The 22,678-nt window shown below is 37.2% G+C and overlaps 4 protein-coding genes across 5 annotated transcripts; 2 read left to right on the forward strand and 2 right to left on the reverse strand.

The window, feature by feature from the left end:
* Window positions 1-322: 322 nt before the first annotated feature.
* Window positions 323-3,922, forward strand: LOC113730373 (uncharacterized). The gene is made up of 2 exons (XM_027255012.2): window positions 323-3,293; window positions 3,463-3,922. Exons 1-2 carry the CDS (start codon window positions 578-580, stop codon window positions 3,816-3,818), a joined length of 3,072 nt encoding a protein of 1,023 aa, XP_027110813.2. The 5' UTR covers window positions 323-577; the 3' UTR covers window positions 3,819-3,922.
* A 461-nt stretch (window positions 3,923-4,383) lies between these two features.
* LOC113730375 (pleckstrin homology domain-containing protein 1-like) lies at window positions 4,384-5,263 on the forward strand. The gene has a single exon (XM_027255014.2). It carries the CDS (start codon window positions 4,627-4,629, stop codon window positions 5,062-5,064), a length of 438 nt encoding a protein of 145 aa, XP_027110815.1. The 5' UTR covers window positions 4,384-4,626; the 3' UTR covers window positions 5,065-5,263.
* A 3,859-nt stretch (window positions 5,264-9,122) lies between these two features.
* LOC113730378 (small ribosomal subunit protein bTHXc-like) lies at window positions 9,123-9,999 on the reverse strand. Its single transcript, XM_027255018.2, has 3 exons — window positions 9,707-9,999; window positions 9,516-9,580; window positions 9,123-9,430 (listed from the first exon to the last, which is right to left on the reverse strand). The coding sequence occupies exons 1-3, from the start codon at window positions 9,960-9,962 to the stop codon at window positions 9,302-9,304; spliced, it is 450 nt and encodes a 149-aa protein (XP_027110819.1). The 5' UTR covers window positions 9,963-9,999; the 3' UTR covers window positions 9,123-9,301.
* A 406-nt stretch (window positions 10,000-10,405) lies between these two features.
* On the reverse strand, window positions 10,406-15,999 carry LOC113730377 (anthranilate synthase alpha subunit 1, chloroplastic-like). Of its 2 annotated transcripts, XM_072078408.1 has the most exons (11): window positions 15,497-15,999; window positions 15,099-15,283; window positions 14,802-14,991; window positions 13,653-13,804; window positions 13,038-13,153; window positions 12,693-12,939; window positions 12,547-12,603; window positions 12,296-12,448; window positions 12,001-12,081; window positions 11,653-11,739; window positions 10,406-11,043 (listed from the first exon to the last, which is right to left on the reverse strand). In XM_072078408.1, exons 1-11 carry the CDS (start codon window positions 15,678-15,680, stop codon window positions 10,642-10,644), a joined length of 1,854 nt encoding a protein of 617 aa, XP_071934509.1. In that variant the 5' UTR covers window positions 15,681-15,999; the 3' UTR covers window positions 10,406-10,641. The 2 variants fall into 2 exon arrangements, with proteins under 2 accessions (XP_071934509.1, XP_071934510.1); XM_072078409.1 differs by lacking the exon at window positions 11,653-11,739 and having other exon boundaries at window positions 15,497-15,989.
* Between the last annotated feature and the right edge of the window lie 6,679 nt (window positions 16,000-22,678).

Here is a 22,678-nt window from a genome sequence, read left to right on the forward strand (position 1 = left end):
CCTCGTGTCCGAAGTGAATGGCGGGGCTTCTCTCCTGGGATCACTCCGACGATCAAGTTAGTATGAGAACGAGAGAAAAGCAGTAGTATTGTCAAATGAACAGTATGCTTACTTGTTGGGAGTGTGTGGGGTATTTATAGAGTGGGAGTGGAGGTCAGGACGGAGAGTTCATGCTGGTGGGACCCATGTCCTGACATTACGGTTCTGTTCCCTGCCAGGAGGCCTGACTCTGACACTGTAGCCGCCTGGGCTGGATGACGGGGTCCTGCGCAGTAGTCATTAAGATCACCCAGTGCTTTATCTGAAAAGCACTGGTCCTGGGTGTTGTCAGGGGTGTTGACATCATCAGCGTCTAGCCGAGGTGGTAGCCAGGGGTGCAGAGGTCATCCAAGTAGGAGACCATGGATCGAGCCAAGCTCAAGGTCCGAATCGGGGAATGACTGTGTTCGTGTAGGAGACGAAACGAGGTCACCTCGACAACAAGGTACGGCCGAGGTGAGCACCTCACTGGGCAACACCAAAAAGATTAGAGTTGGGAAAACTTTGAGAAGCGAATCACAGAGTTCCAAACTGGGCAATGCCGAGATTACTAATCTCAATTCCTGCTACAAGAAGAGTTCCTCTGGCGCTGCTTACCGTAGTGGCGTTATATTTCACAAGTATTCCTCTGGACACAGCTTCCACAAAAACCATGAAGGGCCAAAAAGAAGCAGATGATCGTGATGTTGTTGCTTTATTGGCGTTCAAGTCCATAATTCAGCATGACCCTTATGGGATCATGAACTCGTGGAATGATTCTCATGACTTGTGTAGATGGGAGGTTATACAATGTGGTCGCAAGCACAAAAGAGTAACCAGCATAAATCTGAAAGACAAAGGCTTAGTGGGCTTCTTGTCACCTTTTCTGGGCAATCTAAGCTTTCTTCGTGCATTAAATTTAACCAACAACACCTTTCAAGGTGAAATTCCTGCCCAATTCGGCCAGCTATTCAGACTTCAGATTCTGTCTTTGTCATGGAACTCAATAGAGGGTGAAATTCCGGCAAATCTATCCCGGTGCTCCAGTCTTGTGCAACTTTCTCTGAGCTATAACAAGCTAGTTGGGAGATTACCGCCGGCATTTGGTTTTTTGCGTAATCTTGAAACTCTTGCCATTCTCACGAACGACCTAACAGGAGCTATCCCTTCTTCCCTTGGAAATCTTACTTCCCTGACTTCACTTGCTGTAGTAGATAATCATTTGGTGGGGAATATTCCCGAAACCTTAGGACAGTTGAGAAATTTAAGGGTTTTTGGATTTGGTGGGAACGAATTATATGGAACTATCCCACCTTCGATTTATAATCTTTCCCAACTTAAGACCTTGTCCGTGCCTGCTAATCAACTGCATGGAAGTCTTCCTTCAGCATTAGGCCTCATGCTTCCTCATCTTCGGTATCTCTTGTTGGCTGATAACCAATTCACAGGAATGCTTCCAGTCTCAATAACAAATGCCTCTGATCTAACCACGATTGACATTGGACACAACAGATTCAAAGGCAAAATAGCTGTTGATTTTGGAGGGCTGCCCAATCTCGTTGTCCTATTTGCGCCAGGTAATAATTTTGGGAGTGGGGAACTGGATGAAATGCATTTTCTGAGTACCATGACAAACTGTAGCAATTTGGTTGGTGTGGACTTGGGGTCCAACCAATTAAAAGGGGTGTTGCCCAGCAACATTGGTAACCTGTCTCAATTCTTCCGTATGTTGTCACTGGGTGATAATCATATATATGGAGGGATACCTTCAGTACTAGGTAATCTCGTCAGCCTAGATAATTTAATTCTAGAAGGTAATCAGCTCACGGGCAGCATCCCAAGTACGATTGGTAATCTTCAAAAGCTTCAGATGCTAGCCCTTGATTCCAATAAATTGTCAGGAAAAATTCCAGACTCTTTAGGAAACCTCTCATTGATGAACAAGCTATATCTGGGCGGTAACATGTTGGACGGAACCATACCACCATCTCTGGGTAACTGCCAAGGTTTGTTGTTCTTAGAACTTTCTCAAAACAATCTTAGTGGTTTCATACCGAAAGAAATCTTTGGGATTTCTTCTCTATCAATTTATTTAGGCCTTTCTAACAATCATTTATCTGGAACCTTACCATTAGAGGTTGGCAACTTGGAAAATCTAGCTGAATTCGATGCCTCTGAAAATCAACTGTCAGGTGAACTTCCTGAAACCTTGGGCAGTTGTAGTAGCCTCGAAAGCCTTTCCCTTGCAGGTAACTTGTTCGAGGGTTCTATCCCAAAATTCTTAAGTTCTATGAGAGCTATTCAAATTCTTGACCTTTCTCGTAACAATTTCTCTGGGCAAATCCCCCACTTTTTGGAAGAACTTGCAATAAAGACCTTGAATTTGTCCTACAATGATTTTGTGGGTAAGGTACCAAAAAAAGGTGTTTTTGCAAATGCTAGTGCTATATCAGTCGTTGGGAACAGAAGACTTTGTGGAGGCATTTTCCAACTACAGCTACCAAAGTGCCGCATCCTGAGAGACTCAAAGAAACATAAGAAGCCTCTCAGAGTCATCATACCCATAATAATTCCAACCAGCATTGTTTTCCTTGGAGTAATCCTGATCTCAATTTTCCGACAGCGCTCGTTGAAAAAGAGAAGCTATGAAACATGCTTATCGGGTGGATTATTCCTGAAACTCAACTACAAACAACTCTTACAAGCAACCAATGGTTTCTCTGCAGAGAATCTAGTTGGAGTTGGGAGTTTTGGCTCAGTGTATAAAGGCAACCTGAATGAAGAAAGAAACTTAACTGTGGCAGTTAAAGTATTTAATCTTCTCCACCACGGAGCCTTCAAGAGCTTTTGTGCTGAGTGTGAAGTATTGAGAAACATTCGGCATCGAAACCTTGTAAAGATCATAACTTCATGCTCGAGCCTAGATGTCCAGGGGAATGAATTTAAGGCTTTAGTCTACGAATTCATGCCCAATGGCAGTCTAGATAACTGGTTGCATTCGTGGGAAGAAGATCAGCAGAACAAATCTGGTAGACCAAACCTTCTTCAAAGAATTAATGTTGCTATTGATGTGGCTTGTGCCCTTGATTACCTACATCACCATTGCCACGCAGAGATTGTTCACTGCGATCTCAAACCAAGCAATATTCTCCTTGACAATGATCTCACAGCTCATGTTGGAGATTTTGGGCTAGCCAAATTTCTTCAATCACCTCTTAATTTACAGGAGAGCAGCAGCGCTGGAATTAGAGGAACCATAGGATATGTGGCTCCAGGCAAGAAAGAACTTACTTATAAACTGATTAGTATTTAATAAGATTAAGCTAAAAGTATGCAACATTATATAGGCCACGAAGTTCATTTTTTGGTAGTGATCGCTATGCTTGACATTATTGTCTAGTTGTTAAACTCTTGCCATCTGACAAAGTTTCGAAATATATGCAGAGTATGGCTTAGGTGCTGAGGTATCAACTTATGGAGATGTCTACAGCTTTGGGATTCTACTGCTGGAGATGGTGACAGGGAAGAGACCTACGCATGCTTTGTTCAGCGAAGGCCTTGATCTTCACAAGTTTGTTGAAATGGCAGTCCCAGACCGCGTGATGGACATCGTGGATCCCGTACTCCTTATCTTTGCAGGTGATAGCAGCAAATGCAGTCAACTGGAGGACTGTTTGATTTCATTGCTTAAAGTTGGCTTGGCTTGCTCCACGGACTTGCCGCAAGACAGAATGAACATGGCTGAAGTTTTTTCTTCTTTGAAATCCATCAAGGATACTTTTAGCATGGCAGGACTCTGAAACAGCTGCTATAAAGTATAAACACTAGTCCTTCAAATTCAAATACATTTGTGCTTGAATCTTCTAACGTCTCATTTGCTTACAGAAATGAAGTGTTTTTTATCTTTGCCGGTACATTAGTTAATCATCTTGAAATCCTTGTTTTATCTTTAAACATTTGGTAGTAGAACGCTAGCCGGTAAATTAATGTTGTTGTCTACCAATTGCTCATTTAAAAAGCTCACACAGCATTGTTTGGTAGGGAACTATTTAGAAGAACTTGCTGCTCCGATGAGGGATTCAGAGTAAAATTAGTTTAGGAACATCGACTTTAAGAAAAAGAGCTCTAGTGATTGATGTCAATTATGATGGAGAAGGTTTAGCTAATTGATCATTTTTTTCAAGTTTCTTCTAACTATTCGATTCTATGACGAAATAAAAGAAAAATTTTACATAATTGTGTAGTGGTTTTTTTTTTTTCCTCCCTTCCTTTTTGGGCAGTTGATGAATTCGACACACACTAGCGAAGGATCCAAAATGGCTCAATTACAATCTAACAAATCATGCTGTTACTACTAAGGCTCCGACAGAATTCTCAATCTTCAACGCCTATTTTCTGTTGCTACAATCAATCACCTTTTTTTGTAGTTGCAATGTTGCATATACATAACATAACATAACAGCCACCCGACGCAAGCTATCCTAATATGCCTCCAAATTAGAACCGACAAGAGTGGGGGAAAGGGATCAACAACCTGCCTCCTCTGCCCTTTGTGTCTTCTTCTCTCTGAAAAACGTTTTGAGGGCTTTTGAGATTCCCCAAACAAATATGGCGTCTCTATGGCGGGCCGCGACGGGCTCGGCGGGCCAGTCCAACGAAGAGCACGGCGGCGTCGAGTTCTGGTCCAACCCGGAGCGAACCGGCTGGCTTTTAAAACAAGGGGAGTATATCAAGACCTGGCGACGCCGTTGGTTCGTTCTCAAACAGGGGAAGCTCTTCTGGTTCAAGGAGTCCACCGTCACCCGCGGCTCACAGCCACGCGGCGTCATCCCGGTGGCCACTTGCCTCACGGTCAAGGGAGCTGAAGATGTGCTTAACAAGCAGAACGCCTTCGAGCTCTCTACCCGCTCCGAGACCATGTACTTCATCGCTGATTCCGAGAAAGAAAAGGAGGATTGGATCAACTCCATCGGACGATCCATAGTCCAGCACTCCAGGTCCGTTACTGATAACGAGATCGTTGATTATGACAGCAACAGGAAATAATCGATTGAGATGAGTACCGAGTCAAATCAAATTTACAGAAGAAAAGCTTTCTTCTTTCTTCTTTCTGTTGTAAGTGTGCATTTTGGTTTCCTAAAAAAGGGTGGATTTTTGTTGTGTACTCTGCTGAGTGTGCAATTGTGGATATGGATATATTACATGATGAACAATGTACTGCAGCAGCAAGTACTTTGTTTTGTGATCTTTTGTTTGAAGTTAAATATTTTACTTCTATGTATATTTGCACCTGTTAGGGTTTGGTAATTAGTTGCTTGCGGGAGATTTAATGGTAACTGTTAAAAGGTAGTTTTGAGGAACTTTTTGGTTTTGCTGATGATTCTTTTGTGTACAACTGTTTTGGAATGTCAGAGATAGCTCGATGGATGAATGAGAGTCTCTATGTAGAGATCTTCTTCACTTTTAGCTTAATATGGAGGTAATCGGATTTGGTAATCAGTGGGTTGGAAGGGCAGTCTGTGTGTGACTTCGTGGTATCTGAAATTATGTATAATGCCTAAAGCTAGACTTTTATAAAGACTGTGGCTTCATGGAATTGAGATATAGAAGTGAACTGTACCTTAAAGAGCTTGATATGGGGGTGGATATCCCTGTTTCATGCTGCTGGAAAAGGTTCTTTCTTGCCTTTTGCAGTTTGTTTAACTCCACCAAATTGGTAAGGTTCATTGTGGGTTCTTGTCAGACTCTGAAATGTGCTCTAGTAACTTGTACCAGGGATAGCACCACATTCGCTTATTTTGAGTTTCTTAATTACTTAGGCTTGCCACAGCGTAAAGCATTTATATCTCTATTCCATGCTGCCGGAATAAGTTCACTATTGCCTTTTGCAGTTTGTTTAACTCCACCAAATTGATTAGGTTCATTATGTCTTGTTCTCGACTCCTGAAATGTGCTCTAGTAACTCTAACCTGGGATTGCACCCCATTCACTTATCTTGACTTTCTTAGTTACTTAAGCTTGCCACACTGTTAAGTGTAAACCATGCATGGGCTTTTCTGATGTTATATGTGGTTACTCAATGTAATAGAGTCCAACTGGACTTTATATAAGCAGTTATGAAGAGCTAAAAATGGAATCCATCTGCTGGTCTATTTTTACACCATCTCCAATAGCTGAATCATGTGAGTAAAATCTCCCCCCCCCCCTGCCCCCCCAAGAGGCGGGGTTTTTCTCCAATTGGACGCTCTGCAAAAAAAATTTTGGTAATTTGATACATGTGTAATTTTTGTAACAAATAAGCAAGACTGACTACCTTCCTTCTGTGAGTCTGAAGTAGGACTTGGTCAATAGTTGGCGTCTGCAAAGATGTTGAGCACCCAAGCAAATGGACAAATGGTAATATTCCAGAAAACTTCCTTATGCTGTTGCTTATCTACTATTTATTCTTAAAACGGTGTGATTTTTGGTAAGCAGCATTAATCTGAAATTGCATTGCCTTTTGGATTTCTGATCAACGTTACCATGTCCAGGAAGCCATCATGAGCACTAATTTTTTCTTTCTTTGTTTGATTTCCTGCAAGGAATTGGAGGAGGTGGATGCTTCCAGAAATAATTTATTCTAGATTATGATCTTTCGTTGTTTTTTCAGTTGCTTAAGTTGCTTTAGTTACGGCATGGAACATGTTGTCAGAATCATCATGCATCTAAAGATTGTTAATGGAAGTTAAGCGGCAAGCCTGTAAAAAGTTTGCAAATTAGGGTGAGGGAAGTTGCCATAAAATAGTGGAATGCCATCAGTAAAGAAGTATTGGAAGGAAAAAATGGAAGCTTTAAACTCTTTTGTTTTGATTGTTTGGTAGAGTTTATTGACATCCACTTTGTGCAAAGATGCCCAATTGGAACTCTATCGAAGCAGTTGTTTTGGATGGGAAATTGTGTTCTCCTGAGTTTTCCTGAAACTCAGTTGCTTTCCTTGCATTGGCACCCTTAATTATTGCGGAGATCTGAATTGGAAAATGCATTATATCAACTCATGTGATCGATTACAGGTTGGTTTAATAATCAGATGAGCCGTATTTGCTGATAAAATCGTGTTAAGTGCTTCTCGTGCGAGTAGTTACAGGTTCCTGCTATCAAGGCAATTCTTTGATAGTTGAATGACTTTCCGACTATCTGCATGGAAATTACCATAAAATAACAAAGATGGCAATTCTTTGATAGTACCGTAACATGTTGTCGTGGAAAACAGGCATGTAATTAGCTACTTGTGGCATGGCTTAATCACCATCTATGTGCACTTTTGGAAGAGATGAAGTAGTTGACCCATTTTTGCCATCTTGTTTAGACGATGTGTTCAAATTAGTGAATCACTTTCACGAAGAGCACTACTTAGTGGGATTAAATTCACATGGATGGTAAGCTTCTAACTTCAACGGGTGATGCAATGTTTAAAGGGCAAACTTGCACCAGCTCAGAAGTTAAGAAAGAAGAAAAGAGATGGTGCAGCTGACTGCAGTCCTGTCATTTGCTTGTTTACACACCAATGCTGTGAATTATATCAGCCATGATTTAGACTGTTCGACATTGTTCTGAGAGATGAAATTTACGAAACTGGTCTGGCCAGGCTGATCGAACTTGCGTCAAGCTGCATATATGCTACGAAGGACAGGTAAGTGGCCACTTAAAACTCCTTGTTAATTAGCCAGTAAAAACGGGATTTAGACGTAGCTTGGTGGTTAAAGATTCTTTCCTCTTTCCACTCTTGCCAGCTTTTTCAGCCCATCTATTTCCTTCTCAAAAACAGGAAAATACCACACACCCAGCAAAAAGAAAAAAGACATAAACGAGGTTCAGCTTTGCTGATACCCATATAAATATGGTGTCATTCATTAGATTTAGAACGTTAGAGAACTGATAATGCGATTCTCATGGAGACTATAATGACATTTTTCTGTTAGTTTGCCCCGGTTGGATTGTATTTTTCATGATTTTTCATGGAAAAATTACTGTATCGATTTGATGTACGTGAGGGAAAAAGGTAATATAAAAATGTGATCACAGAAAACGACGCAATTTTTCGGCAAAAAATGACAACCCAAACAGGGCAACACCAGGATTAGCAACAAAGATAGCTTCTCTTCTTAAAGTCATCACATCTACTGAAGTTTCTTGTAGCCAGTCAAGCAGAGCAGAACTAAAACCTAGCACTAGTAGATAGAATGAGTAATCCAGTTCAGATATGAACCGTGACTTTGAAGATTTTCCCGCCATTGCCTCCAATGGCCATGTCAAGTGTGAGCGAAAACTTGCACAAGGGACTTACGTTTGTTTGGATTGGGCTTTATTTCCCCAAATTTATTTGCTTGCATCATCATTATAATTTTCAATACACCTTTTTACCTTCCCAATTACCTTTTTATCTCACATACATCACATCATAAAAAGTGCTACAGTAAAAATATCTCTAATAATTCACAATCCAAACAGACCGGCTTTAGTAGAGTAAGACTGCATGTTAAGGAAGACGTAAAAGCAGAGGTCGACAGTTGAGAAATAACTGAATGATGCGGGCAAAGCAAACAAATCAAATTCCACAGTCCGGTCGGTTAAATAGGAATATTATATGCCCTAACCGTATTCTGGCATAATCTGCAGTAGCCCTCAAAAAGAAGGAAGCATCAAGTGTACGGACACAAGAAAATCAGGGAGAAGATATTTGCTGCTGAAGATTTGAGAAGTGGGAAAGGAAATCGAGCTTGTAATTTACCTCACCAGCCAGAACTGCAATCTGTTTATTGCAGAAAGCTCAACTTAGCATGAGAGATAAATATATCTACAGAGACTGCTTCTGACCATAGGCAACAAAGCTCGCAGCCATTCTCCGGCATCAGACAAATTTATTGCCCAAAGCCTCCGCTCAGCATCAGCTTCCTAAAATCTTAACACCAGGTTCACAACCTTGCACCTTGACGAAAATCATTCTACCTGTCCCATACTATATTTTTTTTCTTTCCTACACCTAAAAGGGTGGACAATTAATTGTCCAGAGCTCGACTTACAAATAAGGAAAAATGGGGTAAAATTGAAGTGATGAGTGAATAAAATAGTAGAAATTGCAGTCCATACTCCATAGCTTAGAGAACGCTGAAAAAGACAGTGGCAACAACAAAGTAATCAAGGTAATGAAATTGCATGAGAGATGATGAGAGCGTAACTGCAAAAGCCACATGTAAGCTCAGAATTACACAACAAAAAGGAAAACCAATTAAAATCCGTCATCTGCTCAGCCTAGAGACTCGTCAATCTCAATCTTAACAACCTCGCCGTCGTCGTATCGATCTTTCCTGGGGGGCGACGGAGGTACAGCAACCCTAGGTGGTCCTCTCCCTTTCTTCTTGTTCTTTGGCCTCGCCTACGGACATAGTATATCCATATTCGAGAAAGTAAATAACTCCTGTTGAAAATATAAATAAGGAAATATAAATTAGTTCACTCACGTTTCCAAAGGAGTGATTGAAGCGTTTGCCTTTTGCAGTCTTTTTGTCTCCTCTTCCACAATAAACTGAGAGGCCAAGAAAATAATTCAATTACTTTAGCAACTGAAGAAATAGACGCATGTGAGATCGAGTTCTTTTTTTCTTTTCTTTTTGGGGTGAAGGATTAGGAGATATAATTAATTGCTACTTACTGAAAGGGAGTGTTGAAGAGGCGGGTGAGGAGAGTGAGAGTGAAGTTGAGAGGGAGGAGGAGGAGGAGGAGGAGGAGGAAGAAAGCAGGGATTGAGGACGAGACAAGGAAGGAGATAGAGGAAAACACAAGGCCGTTTGAGAGGCTGCCATTGGGACTGCTCCAGCTAACAGAGACGCCATTGTTGATGCAGCGCTGAAGGAGATGAAAGATTGCAGACAATCCCTCCGTATTGGCCGCTTAAAAATTAAAACCATTAACTTTCGGATAAAATGCCGTCAAGTCAAGAAGGATGAAGTGTCTTTTTTTTTTTTTTGGGAATTCTTAAATTACTAGTTTAGATTTTGGGCTTGTTTAGATAGTTTACTTTGTGGGCGGGCTTTGATGCTCGATGATGATGGTTGGTCCTGGGGCCCAACTCCTGATACTTGGGAGAAACGGGCAACCGTTTGATCATCAAAATGAAAGCGTTGCTTGCCCCCTCCCGGTGGTGCCCTTCAATAATATTAATGATTCAATTAACAAAGATTTCCCACAAGGATTATGTTAACAATACGTATGTTGATGATTCTTTGTTTTTCTTTCCAAGTTCAAACCTCCTCCTACTTTTTCCAGCCCGTAAGCAACATTACATCACTTGAGTTCTTTGTGAAACGTGCACTTTTCTGAGCTTCACAACCAGACCAAGAGTTCCAAGTCCTAACAAGGAAGGAAGTTGGGCTTTACTTAAAAGAGACTACAAATTATAATGCTCCATCAGAGGCTTCGGAGAATACAGGTGCCTAATTCCAGTTCTACAAGTTTTTCAGTAAATTGCAATATACAACAATGATGGAACCCATGACTCACAGAAAATGATTTTTTTTCAGCCCCACGGGGGATTTTATAGTACAGACACCACTATATTCCTTCAGTAACCCTACAGTCCCAAGTAATTCAACTTTCCACCTGCAACATCGACCTTTTTCTCAGTACAGGGGTGGGAAATGAACTCTGATTGGGTTTGATTTCTTGTTCTCTATTCACAAATGCAGACTCTGCCAACTCAATGGCGCGAGCAAGACCGGCAACTTTGTTTTCACACTCCATCTGCTCATCCTCAGGAATACTATCAGCTACAATTCCAGCTCCAGCTTGGAGGTGAGCAACCCATTCCTCACGTTTGTTGGAACCTTGGTATGAATACATTGTGTCATAGTGGACTCCAGTTGGGAATACAATTGTCCTGAGAGCCAAAGCAATGTCCATATCGCCAGAAAATGAGATACCGCCAAATCCACCACTGTAAGGCCCCCGCCTCGCCACTTCTAATTGATCAATCAGTTCCATGGCCTTCACCTGTGAGACATTGCACATGCTGGTTAGAGGAAACAGGGAAACAACTTTATGCAACAAAGCTTGGAGAGATGTTTAAGTTCGCATGAGGATTTCTAGTGCTGGATGTTATTATTATGCTTGAGAAATGATCCTTCAGTTACGTAAAAAGCCACAAAAGGCAATGACACTATTTTGAATATTCAACTTCAATTTTATTTCCTTGTATATGAGAAAACTTCCAAATTTCAGATTTTAAAGCTGGAATGTATGTTAATCAGAAGGCAAGGCATGTCTCCAGTTTAAATAAAAAAAGAATGACGCTTCCAAGTTTAGCTTAGTTTACAAGGCATCTCTTTCTCCTCAATTTCTCATTTGTATTGGCAGAGAGAGAGAAAGAGAGACCTACATTTGCAGTCCCACAGCATGGCAAAAATAGAAGCACACCAGAACACTAAACTATCACCTTACTATTAGGATGTCAAATTTCAAGGTAACCATACCATATCTAATTTTAGATTTCTTGATTGTTCTTTCTGGCCCTTGGGTGAAATGACTAAATCATTTGGAAATTTTTTGCTAGTAATTCAATTTAAAAATACATTGGGCACAAAGTAAGGATATAGTACTAACTTTTGGTGCTCCACTAACTGTACCAACAGGAAGTGCAGCACGCAGTGCATCCCAGCAAGTAAGATGATCAAGCAACTCCCCTGTGACCTGTAATAATGTCCCAATGGTTTTAAACAAAATGGTTACTCAAATAAAGCCTTCTTCAACTCTCATGAGTTTATGAAGGTGTTATGAGGCCAAGACATTTAAAGCTACTGAAATGAAACAACTTCTACCCGCAGGAAAACCGGCAACTCTCTAGTATGAAAACCAAACTATATTGTCCATACTATGTAATTACTGCAACAGGGATGAACAATTTTATTTGAAAAACTGATAGTCAACAAGGCTTTATGATGATATTCTCACCGTGGAGCTTATGTGCATCACATGGGAGTACCGCTCAACAGTCATAAGTTTTTCAACATTTACAGAACCTGGCTTCGAGACCTACATTTGACAAATCTTATAATGTTACTTATGACAGTGTAGAGAAAGCATAGAAAAATATGGAAGATCCAACATACGTTTTCTGAAAAGTCTGCAATAGATACCATATGTTTAGGGCAGGGAGCAGATCATATTTACAAACTCCCAAATATAAACATTAATAACAAAAATGCAAGAAAATTTTTTACAAGAGAGTAAAGTAAGTCAGTAAAACCTTTCCCACATCATTACGGCCCAAATCGACCAGCATTATATGTTCTGCACATTGCTTTTTATCTTTTAAAAGCTGCAGCTCCTGCATCTCATCTTCATGAGGTGTCTTCCCTCTTCTTGTAGTTCCAGCCAATGGTCGATTAACAACCCTTTTCTGTCAATAACATTGATACATCCACATTAATTCTGTATCAAGAGCTGTATACTCAAGGCCAAAGTTTAATGATTTTCAGAATTTAATCTGTAAATAACCTTCTTGACACGAGTAAGAATTTCTGGGCTTGAAGCAACATGAATACTTCCTCTAGCCTGATCAAATAATGAAGACACCATAGTTGGAAAACTTACTTCAGACAATTAAGAGAATGGATGTTCTTTGTATTAATAGAAGTACTAACCTGCAAGTAAGCCATGTAGGGACTTGGATTTATTACTCTCAGTGCTCTGTAGACTTCAAATGGATCAGCAAATGTTCTCTTCTCAAAGCGCTGACTTAAAACAATCTGAAAAATATCTCCAGCAAGGATATGCTCCTTTGCCTGTATGACAGCCTTCTTGTACTCTTCTCTTGTCATGTTACTCTTGTTCAGAGAGAATCCAAAATTGTTAGTCCACAATTCAACAGATCCTGCTGATAGCCTTGGACTGAAAATGGAAATTTAATATGTTATGATACAGAAGATGTAAAATCAAAATTGAACCAAGAAAATGTTATGATATAGAAGATTCAAACAGTAACTTACGGATCAATATTTTGTACTTTTGACATTAGTCTTTCCAAGCGTTTCATACCACTAGTGTAAGCCTTCTCTTTTGATGGATACTGATCTAACTGCACCCAGTGGATAACATATGCTTTCTGCATGAACAAGAAGGATTCTTAATAATCACTCAGGAAGAATTTCCGAAACAAATGCAATTGGGTGAGCCCTGAGAGAGATCACGGTGACCATAACTAATATATAAGGGTAAAAGCTATTTTCCGTCAATCTAGATAAGAGGCTAAGACAAGCTGGTTCATGTTCAAGAACTATTAAGGGAGGATAAAAATAGTGGTTAGTGACCTCCCACGTTCAATAAAGATTCCATGATATAACAGCTATTAAGATGAAACTCACTAAAGCTTAGATTGTGCATTAATACATTAGCATAGATCTTATCAAATTGTCTTTACTACCATAAAGCTGGCTGAACTCAGCTAACAAAACAATGTGAACAATCAAGTTTAGACCTCCTTATAGGTAATTGATTAACTTGTACATTCCATTCACTGTCTGGACTCATTATACAACACAAAAACTGAAAGAATTAGACAAACACAGAAAGGCATGCACATGCAGAAAGTGACACAAGAATACCTTCTCTACATGATCAAATACTATCACATCATCATACAGCCCCAGATGAATGTCAGCAAGGCTCCTATCATCGCGTGGCGCCTGAGAGAATGGCAGCTTCTTCTTCTCAAGGTACCTAACAGTGTCATAAGAAAAATAACCAACCCATCCACCTGCACATGATGCCCAAAGAACTCGTAATTAAGTATACAAGAAAAGTTGTAAACCTAGCAATACAGTCTCCACTTTTATTTCTGTTCACCTCTCAAGTAAGAGCCTACTGTACAATTTTTCACAGAAAATTCGTTTCAAACATTGACTTTATGTCTAAAATGCAGTAACTCTATCAAAAGACATGTCAGGCACAAAAGAAAGCACATCCAAAACAGGAATGAATAGAAAAAATAGCTACTTCCGAACTAAATTCATCTACTCCCAGTAATGGAAGGTAGTTGGGAAAGTAAGAGAAACATAATAATACCAAAAAGTGTGTGATTCTTCGAAATATATGGATGTCCATGATTATTGTCCCTGTATTAAATAAGAATTTTGACGTCTAACATTCCGATGCCTCCACCAGTTCAGTCAAGAAGAGTGCCACTGATGGAGAAGAAACAGCAAGTTTCTGGGACACACTCAAATTACATCTTCTACTTTCTACATTTGAAGTCACTAGATACTAATTTCGGTAACAGAGAGAACCCATAAAACCTCTCCATTACAACGGCCAAATTCCTGTCTATCACAAAACAATCTTCATCCATGGCTACAGCCTGCTGGAACACAATTCTGGGAAGGAAAAGCCCAAAAGTTTATGTCCATCACAAATCTTACCCTAACTCCTTCACGGAATCCTCATAATCTGATGTGCAAAAACATTACTTACTGTTCTTACAGAATAAACAGGAAGTTACAGGATACAACCTCAAAAAAGGAAAAGTATTTCACGAGTTTACTCAATTATGAAACTTCACGTTTTTATTCGAACTTCAGAAAAGTTTTTTTTTTTTTTTTGAATGATGCACAATTAAATTTTGTTTTAAAAGAAATGGAAAACCTGAGCCGACTTGAAAACAAAAGAATAGACAGATAAATAAGAATATTCTAGTTAACGAGTCCAACTAGAAAGGAAAAACGAAATTACTGGTCCGAGTAATGTTAAAGTCATACCACAAAATGTATCAGGAAGTTCACTAATCAACTGAGGCTTCCAACTTTCAGAAATTTCTCTAGGAATCGTCATCGGGTCCTCCACAACAATCTCCTTCAACTTCCCTCTGTAGTGATCCAAGATGGTGACATCATTTTCTTTTGCCACGATTTCCACCGCTGGCTGAGCACCGACCACGCTGTACCGACCCTAACAATTCCCATTTTCAACACCAGTTAAACCAAAAATCTACAAACATCATAAAACACATGCTATAATGGAAAAACCATATTCTGAAGGGGAACATAGAGGCTTACAACATGGGAAGTTCGGAAACCAGGTTCTACGGACTCGAAAAGAAAGCTAGGAGCCTCCCGGTCGTCTTCTTTAACTAAGCAGCGGTATGCAAGCACGGGAGTCAGATGATCCGAGAAAATACATTGGTAGAGCGGAATGACATTTCCATGTCTGGAAGCTTCCATAAATCTTTTTTTATCCGTCACTGAATAAATTGAGAACACAAAAGAATAAATAAAAAAGATCCACGATTGAAACAACCATGTAATTAAAGCATAGTTGAAAAATGAAGGGACATTTTAGGGATAACGATACTATTTATGGCAGCGTTTTCACCTGCACGAGTGAAACAAAAATCATGAAGTCCAGCACAGATTATACAGAAACAATTTGAGCATTAACCAATGAATGAGCGTACCTGGAGATGAAGACTGGAGAGAGCAACATTGGAGTGAAGGAAGGGAGCGACGAAGAGAGAGACGTGAGCTAAAGCTGTGACTAGGGGAGAATTCGAAGGAAACAACCGGACACAAGCGGCGGTTCACCGGAGAAAACCGGTAATTGGCAGGAGAAAGTCGATTGGGAGCATGTAGGGCTTGCATTATTAGTTTTTTTTTCTCTTTAATTATAACGGCTTAGTGCATTCAACCGTCTGAGGGACTCAGAAGAAGGAACGGAAACCAATGCTGAAAATGTGAAATGCAGCTTATTACACTTCACCGTCTGCGAATGCAACTCAGAGCAAATAAGGACAGGAAGGACAGCGGTGAGGGCACCAGACTCCAGAGGAGATTTTGGGGGATAGTACAACTAAGAAGAAGAGAGTTTAGGAATCTGGTTGAGAGTTGAGAGTTGAGACGGTGCGTCTCGTCTCGAAGTTGTGTCGGATTTTTTTACATCGAGCATGTACTCCTAATATGCACCGCTTCCAAGCCATTAGCCACTCTATTTATAGTCACACGCCTCTGCCCATTTACTCCAGAGGGCCTGTTTCACTGGGGCGAAACTTTCACACCAAAAATGTGAAGAATTAATTTTTAGGATTAATTACAATTTGCTTCCTTAAACTCGACCCTTTATAACATTTTGCCCCCATAAACTTTAAATATATATACTTTGCCCCATTCATTGACTAGTCAAATATTAATGATGAATTCTCCATCCAAAATTTTAACAAAATGGCATTAATGCCCTTACATAATAGTTCTACAATAATGCTATACTTTTAATCGGAATATAAAACATTTTGTTAGAAAAAACACAAAGTCATATGATTTAAAAAATTTAGAAATAAAAGATGGTTTAATACCAAAGAATTGAAAATTTTTTTATGGAGAAAAAAAGAATTTAAAAAATCCTAAAACATCAGCACAAGTTTTCCATTACTTATCTTTATTCCTTTAAATTGTAAACGGATTAGTTTTGATAATTTTCATTTAATTTGCAGCTGTCACAAGATTTTCACGAGTCAATAAAACGTTATTTGGTAATTTTATATCACATTCATACGTTGCTTTGTATTTTATTTGCATTCTACATTCTACATTTTTTTAAAAAAATTTAAGTTCTCTAATACATTTTTATTTTTAATTATGTTTTTTTCTCTCATATCAAACACATAAAAAGTGCTACAATAAAAAAATAAGCAAATAATTTCATTCCAAATGCACTAATTAATTTTATTTCATTTAAAATAAGTATTGCTATCGACATTGAGATAAATACATTGAGTTGGTTAAATTCTTTTTTGCGAATTATCTAATTCATTTTAAGGCTAAAAGATCGAAATGCCTAGTGTAATTGTATTTAGATGCATTTAGCAACTATAAAAAAAATAGGTGTTTATTATGTTATGAGTGTTTAAGAATTAGCCAAGGATATTTTTGTCATGAAAAATATAACTTCATCTTAACCCCATCAAAAAGTTGACTATAAAGGGTAAAGTATATATATTTGGAATTTGGAGGGGCAAAGTGTTACAAATATCCAAGTTCAAGGGAGCAAAATGTAATTAATCATAATTTTTATACATTCATTGTGTATAGACTTTTTAATTAGTGCGAAACTTCACGCGAAAAATATAAAGAATTGATCTTTTATATAATGATAATGTATATACTTTCAGCATGATCTAGATTTGAATTTAAAATCCAATCCTATGTAGATTACTCGAATATATGCCTTCTTTTAGCACAACCATGACGACTTGTAATCCATATACAAAACTTGATTTTACAACCGTGGAGACAGTTTTCTCTGGCCTTCATCTCTAGACAAAACCATGAAACGAACAACTATTAATATAATTTAGGTAAATGAACTAGTCATTAAGCTATAAACCTTCAATTTATGTTAATATGCCCACTTGTCTTACGATGTCGTCATTAGGTAACTGTATCCTTCCTTCATCAAATGATAATTGATCATTTATTCGAGGGCATTCCAGAAATGTTAACAGATCTAATTTACAGATTTTTCACCTAATATGAGACCAAAAATGATAAACAAACAAATGATGTTTAGTTAAGTTTTATATGCCGACTTATTTTTCGATGCCATCATTAGGTAACTATCTTTCCTTCATCAAATAATAATTGATCATTTATTGGAAGGTTTTCCAGAAATGTCAACAAAATGTAATTTATAAATTTTTTCCCTAAGATGGGACCAAAACAGATAAACAAAAAATAAAACAAAATGGAGAAATTTTATTACAATCTAAATCAATTATTAGTTTGGCATAATTTTATTTGAAGCATTTTCATTGGTTAAAAACTAGTAACTATTAGGTTTGATTGTAATAAATATTTTTTTCAGACAAAAACGTAGGTTTGACACGCAAAGAATACTAGTTCTTTTTACGAAATTAATGAAATGATTAGTATGAAATCCATTCGTCTCCCCAAAAGATACATTGAAACATTCATCTTTAAAGGTTCATTGGAATAGCATCTTCTTATAGTTTGTTTGTTGGTTCATTATGGAGCTAAATTCATGTATTTGAAGTAGTAAATTCATGTACTTATATATTCATGCTAGTACACATACCTTTGATCTTGTATCATTTATGAATAGAGGTATATAAGACTCATTTGTAATATTTGAATAAAAAAACATTCTCACTATTTCCTTTTCTCCGTTCTACAATCTTCATTTTCTACTTGTTTGTAATTTATTTTATTAATTTCACAATAGTTTATTTAATATTAATGAATTCTCAAAATTCATACGTCTCTTTTCTCAACCTACACTAAACGTCTAAAACAAAAAAAGCAGCACAGAACTCGGGTTTAAAAACCCCCGATTGAAAGACATTATGACATCTATTAGCATTCCACACTTTTGTCTTTTTTTCTTTTATGCTCCTCCGTCCCACTTTGATAATTATGTTTTCCTTTTTCATCTGTTTCAAATTATAATCCACTTTTCAATTGAAGAATGTGGTTATCTTTTAATTTCTCTAAATACCCTTATTCAATGTAAGTTGTTAGCACAATAAATTATCTTATTTAATATAGATTGTTAGTATTAAATATAACGTATCTCATTAATGCATTTAGATTTTTCAAAACATATTGATATATAAAAAGCCAACTTTATTTAATGTAAGAGTATTTTAGAAAAATAGCAATCTAATTTTTTTTTTTTAATAAAATTAATTATTTCTTTTAAAACTGTGTGAAAAAAATTAGAACTATCAAAATGTGACAGAAGGAGTACAGTTTACTATTTGGGTTTGTTTATCTATTTGCATTCAAAAGCGCATACACGCTTTTACTCTTAACTTTTACCTGCTTTTGGAGTTCGGAGGATCAGTCGACATCTGCTCAAAGAATTCCCACGTGTTCACTCGAAAGATTGATGTTCGTGGATTGACATGGAAGAGGGCATTAATTGTACGGTGCTGATTGTTAGTCCGCCATAGCTATCTTATTGCTGTGTTAATAGTGGTATATCCGAGAAATTGTTTTTGAATAACAACAATGGGGGATTTAGGTTTATTAATTCAAAAGTCTGAGTTTCTCAGCTTTAGATAAAAAAGACAGGAAACTCTTTCTCGGGGAGTCTAGGGGATTTTTACTTCTTAGCAGCGGGGCACCCTATGGGGTTTCCTATCCCACATCGTAATGGGGGGGTTGGGTTTCTGGGTTAATAAGTCCCCTGGACGCCTTCAAAAGTTGCCGGCTTTTGAAGGTTGTTTGGGGATTTAGGTTTATTAATTCAAAAGTCTGAGTTTCTCAGCTTTAGATAAAAAAGAGAAAAATGCAGTTTTGGTACCGAAACTTTGACGCACGAGCGGTTTTAGTTCCCAAATTTTGGACGAAAACAAATTTGGTACCCGAACTTTCAAATTTTGAGCACATTAAGTACCCTTGACGATTTTTTTCCAAATTATTACCGGAAAAAGCCATGTGATAGTCACATGTCCGGCCGAAATGGAATTAAAAAAGGCCAAAAATGCAGTTTTGGTACCTAAACTTTGACGCACAAGCGGTTTTAATCCCCAAATTTTTGACGAAAACAAATTTGGTACTCGAACTTTCAAATTTTGAACACATTAAATACCCTTGATGATTTTTTCTCAAATTATTATCGAAAAAAGCCATATGACAGTCATGTGTCCGGCCACAATTGTATAAAAAAAGGCCCAAAAAATGTCAAATGCCATTATAATACTAAGTATTAAATTTAAGGACTAATAGCGTAATAAAGAAAAAATTCAAGGACTAAATAACAACACATGAGTCAACAAAACCCAAGAACTGATACAAATGAGCTCCAATTCCAGACAAATTTTGTGACTTGATTCTTAGATTAATGTACTAGAATTGGAGCTCATTTGTATCGGTTCTTGGGTTTTATTGACTTATGTGATGTTATGTAGCCCTTGGATTTTTTCTTTATTACGCTATTAGTCCTTAAATTTCATACTTAGTATTATAATGGCATTTGACATTTTTTGGCCTTTTTTTAAATACAATTATGGCTTGACACGTGACTGTCATATAGATTTTTTTGGTAACAATTTGGAAAAAAATCATCAAGGGTACTTAATGTACTCAAAATTTGAAAGTTCAAGTACCAAATTTGTTTTTGTCCAAAATTTGGGGACTAAAACCGCTCATGCGTCAAAGTTTAGGTACCAAAACTGCATTTTGACCTTTTTTTTTCCATTTTCGCCGGACACCTGACAGTCACATGGATGTTTCCGGTAACAATTTGGGAAAAAATCGTCAAGGGTATTTAATGTGCTCAAAATTTGAAAGTTCGGGTACCAAATTTGTTTTCGTCCAAAATTTGGGGACTAAAACTGCTTGTGCGTCAAAGTTTAGGTACCAAAACTGCATTTTTCTCGATAAAAAAAATAACAACAATGGGCCATGGGGAAGAAAGGTATGCTTTTGGGGGTAGTCTAGGAATTTCATTAAAATTGCAGGCTGACAATCATTAAAATTTTAACAGTCAACGTCAACTGACTAACGAGAGGGTGCATCTGTTATACTTTTTTTTTTTTTTAAATTTGAAGGATTTTTATGTAGTTTTGCTAAACCTTAGGGATTAAATAGTAGCTTGATTAAATTTCAAGGAAAGTAAATGTAATTAACCCAGAAGATTATCATAGGCTGCAAAATCAGATTCTTTTTTATTTCTTTTATTAATACATATTTAACTTCATACTTTTGTTTCAATAAAGATAAGAAGATGAATGTGAAATCTCTATACTTCAGTATAGAACCTCTTAAATCTCTATGATTATCTCTATGGTTTGATAAAGTGTTGCCTCGAGCGGATTGGAACTTACCAATATGTAGTAAATTACGTGACCTATTAAAATCATTAATTCCAAGAATCATGAAGGCTTATATAGGATGGTGCAGCGTGGCTATTAAGTTGTAAGGATTTATTTTAGCAAGTGTCCTCAAATACCACTCATTAACGCACACATTACATTTGCTTATTTTTTAATAAGTTTAAAACCACCGATGTCGGTCCAATGGTCAAAACGTGTGTTTAAAAGTCTTCGCCGTTATTAAGTTCAAGATTAAAATAGAAACACACTCTTTAGAAGACTCTTTATTGTATTGTCAAGCAAGCAAGCTTCTTTCCTTTTCAGCGAAAAAGAACTAAGACGGGGGGGATCGAAATGGGTCACAATATGGTCTCCTAGAATCTTGACGGTCGGCACTTCTCGAAGACTTTTCCGCCGAAGTAAATACTTTCCCACGTTTGTTCCCTTTATTTTTTCTTTTTTTTTTGACATCGACGGCCGGTGTCGATCGTCCTGAAAAAACGTGACAATTGAATCAGTGCAAAGCCTCAAGCTGCGCCGTAATATCGTCCGCAACCACTATTGTTAAAACTGCGTATTTTTATAGAAGGCATCCCAATCCGAGACCGAGAGTGGTTTTCAATTTTCACTTTTCAGAACTTGGCTATCATCCCCACGAACTTTCAGAAGAAGAAGAAGAAGAACGGGACACGAACTTTCGATGAGATCTCTAAGAAAAGATCCCCATTTATCACGTGTTATTACGTGTAGGTGGTAAGCAAACTTATTTAACTAAATTTTAGCTCATATCTGTTCATGAATAGATGGATATGGATATTTTAAATTTTTGTATATAGATATTATTGGGTAACCTATTTTTTAAATGGATATTATTTGGTAACTCACCAAATTCAATTAATTCATTTAGAATTATCTTTTCTCAATCCTCCTCTCATTACCCACCGAATTTTTTTTTTTTCAAATTCTTCATTTTGTCATTACTTTTGTTTTATTATTATTATTATTTGTTGGTTTTATCTTATCATTTCATTTTCTCTTAGTTTGTTAACTTGTTAATTTTTCAGTATTACCAATTTATAACAAGTTTTAACTTTTTTTCCTATCTTTCCAAAATAAAATTTTAAATTTACACACGAAAAAAATGCTAAAAGTTCAAAATTTTTGAAATAAGTTTTTATGTTAACTTTTATAGTACTTAGTTTAGATTTTTATATTTTTATTGTTCAATTATTAAATAGTATGTAATTTTACGACATAAAGTACGGATGGAAAAAAATTAGTAATTAAGATGATTGAACATTATAAGTAAATACTTAAAACTAATGATGGGTGCAATGGGTGGTATAAAATTGATAACTTAGTTTACAAATATAAATTTAAATGAGTTTATAAAAAATTAAAATAAATTAGTTACAAATGGATAATTGGGTTACCCAATTCATTTTTTGACTTATTCATTTATATCTATCTAATTAAATGGATATAAATGAGTTGATTTATTTATACCAATTACCCATTTTAACCAATCCAACCCCGTCCAAATCACTCATTTGACACCTATACTATTAAGACATAGGATAACAAATTAACAATAAACTAATCAACAAAGTAGACGAATTACTTCTTAGAAGAGTCTCATTATTTATTTATTTACTTTTAGCGTCTATTTATTGCTGATTGATTGTGCGCCAAAAGAAAGTTCATGGAGTAATTATTGTTAAATACCTGTTCTCATTAATTTTTTCCAATTGGTTACTGAACAAACTCCAATTAGTAATATTGCTCTCAAAGTTTGTTGTACCAATGAGA

The sequence above is a fragment of the Coffea arabica genome, chromosome 2e, assembly GCF_036785885.1.
Source record: "Coffea arabica cultivar ET-39 chromosome 2e, Coffea Arabica ET-39 HiFi, whole genome shotgun sequence".
Taxonomy (NCBI): Eukaryota; Viridiplantae; Streptophyta; class Magnoliopsida; order Gentianales; family Rubiaceae; genus Coffea; species Coffea arabica.

What these genes read in the sequence shown, in the direction of transcription:
- LOC113730373 (XM_027255012.2), top strand. Translation starts at nt 578, where the DNA reads ATGCCGAGATTACTAATCTCAATTCCTGCTACAAGAAGAGTTCCTCTG. An exon ending in CATAGGATATGTGGCTCCAG is followed by an intron (nt 3,294 to 3,462) that starts GCAAGAAAGAAC and finishes AAATATATGCAG; the next exon opens with AGTATGGCTTAGGTGCTGAG.
- LOC113730375 (XM_027255014.2), top strand. Translation starts at nt 4,627, where the DNA reads ATGGCGTCTCTATGGCGGGCCGCGACGGGCTCGGCGGGCCAGTCCAAC.
- LOC113730378 (XM_027255018.2), bottom strand. Translation starts at nt 9,962, where the DNA reads ATGGTTTTAATTTTTAAGCGGCCAATACGGAGGGATTGTCTGCAATCT. An exon ending in CTCTTCAACACTCCCTTTCA is followed by an intron (nt 9,581 to 9,706) that starts GTAAGTAGCAAT and finishes TTGGCCTCTCAG; the next exon opens with TTTATTGTGGAAGAGGAGAC. An exon ending in TCAATCACTCCTTTGGAAAC is followed by an intron (nt 9,431 to 9,515) that starts GTGAGTGAACTA and finishes CTATGTCCGTAG; the next exon opens with GCGAGGCCAAAGAACAAGAA.
- LOC113730377 (XM_072078408.1), bottom strand. Translation starts at nt 15,680, where the DNA reads ATGCAAGCCCTACATGCTCCCAATCGACTTTCTCCTGCCAATTACCGG. An exon ending in TCTCCAGTCTTCATCTCCAG is followed by an intron (nt 15,284 to 15,496) that starts GTACGCTCATTC and finishes CAATTTATTCAG; the next exon opens with TGACGGATAAAAAAAGATTT. An exon ending in GCCGTAATGATGTGGGAAAG is followed by an intron (nt 12,082 to 12,295) that starts GTTTTACTGACT and finishes TGTCAAATGTAG; the next exon opens with GTCTCGAAGCCAGGTTCTGT.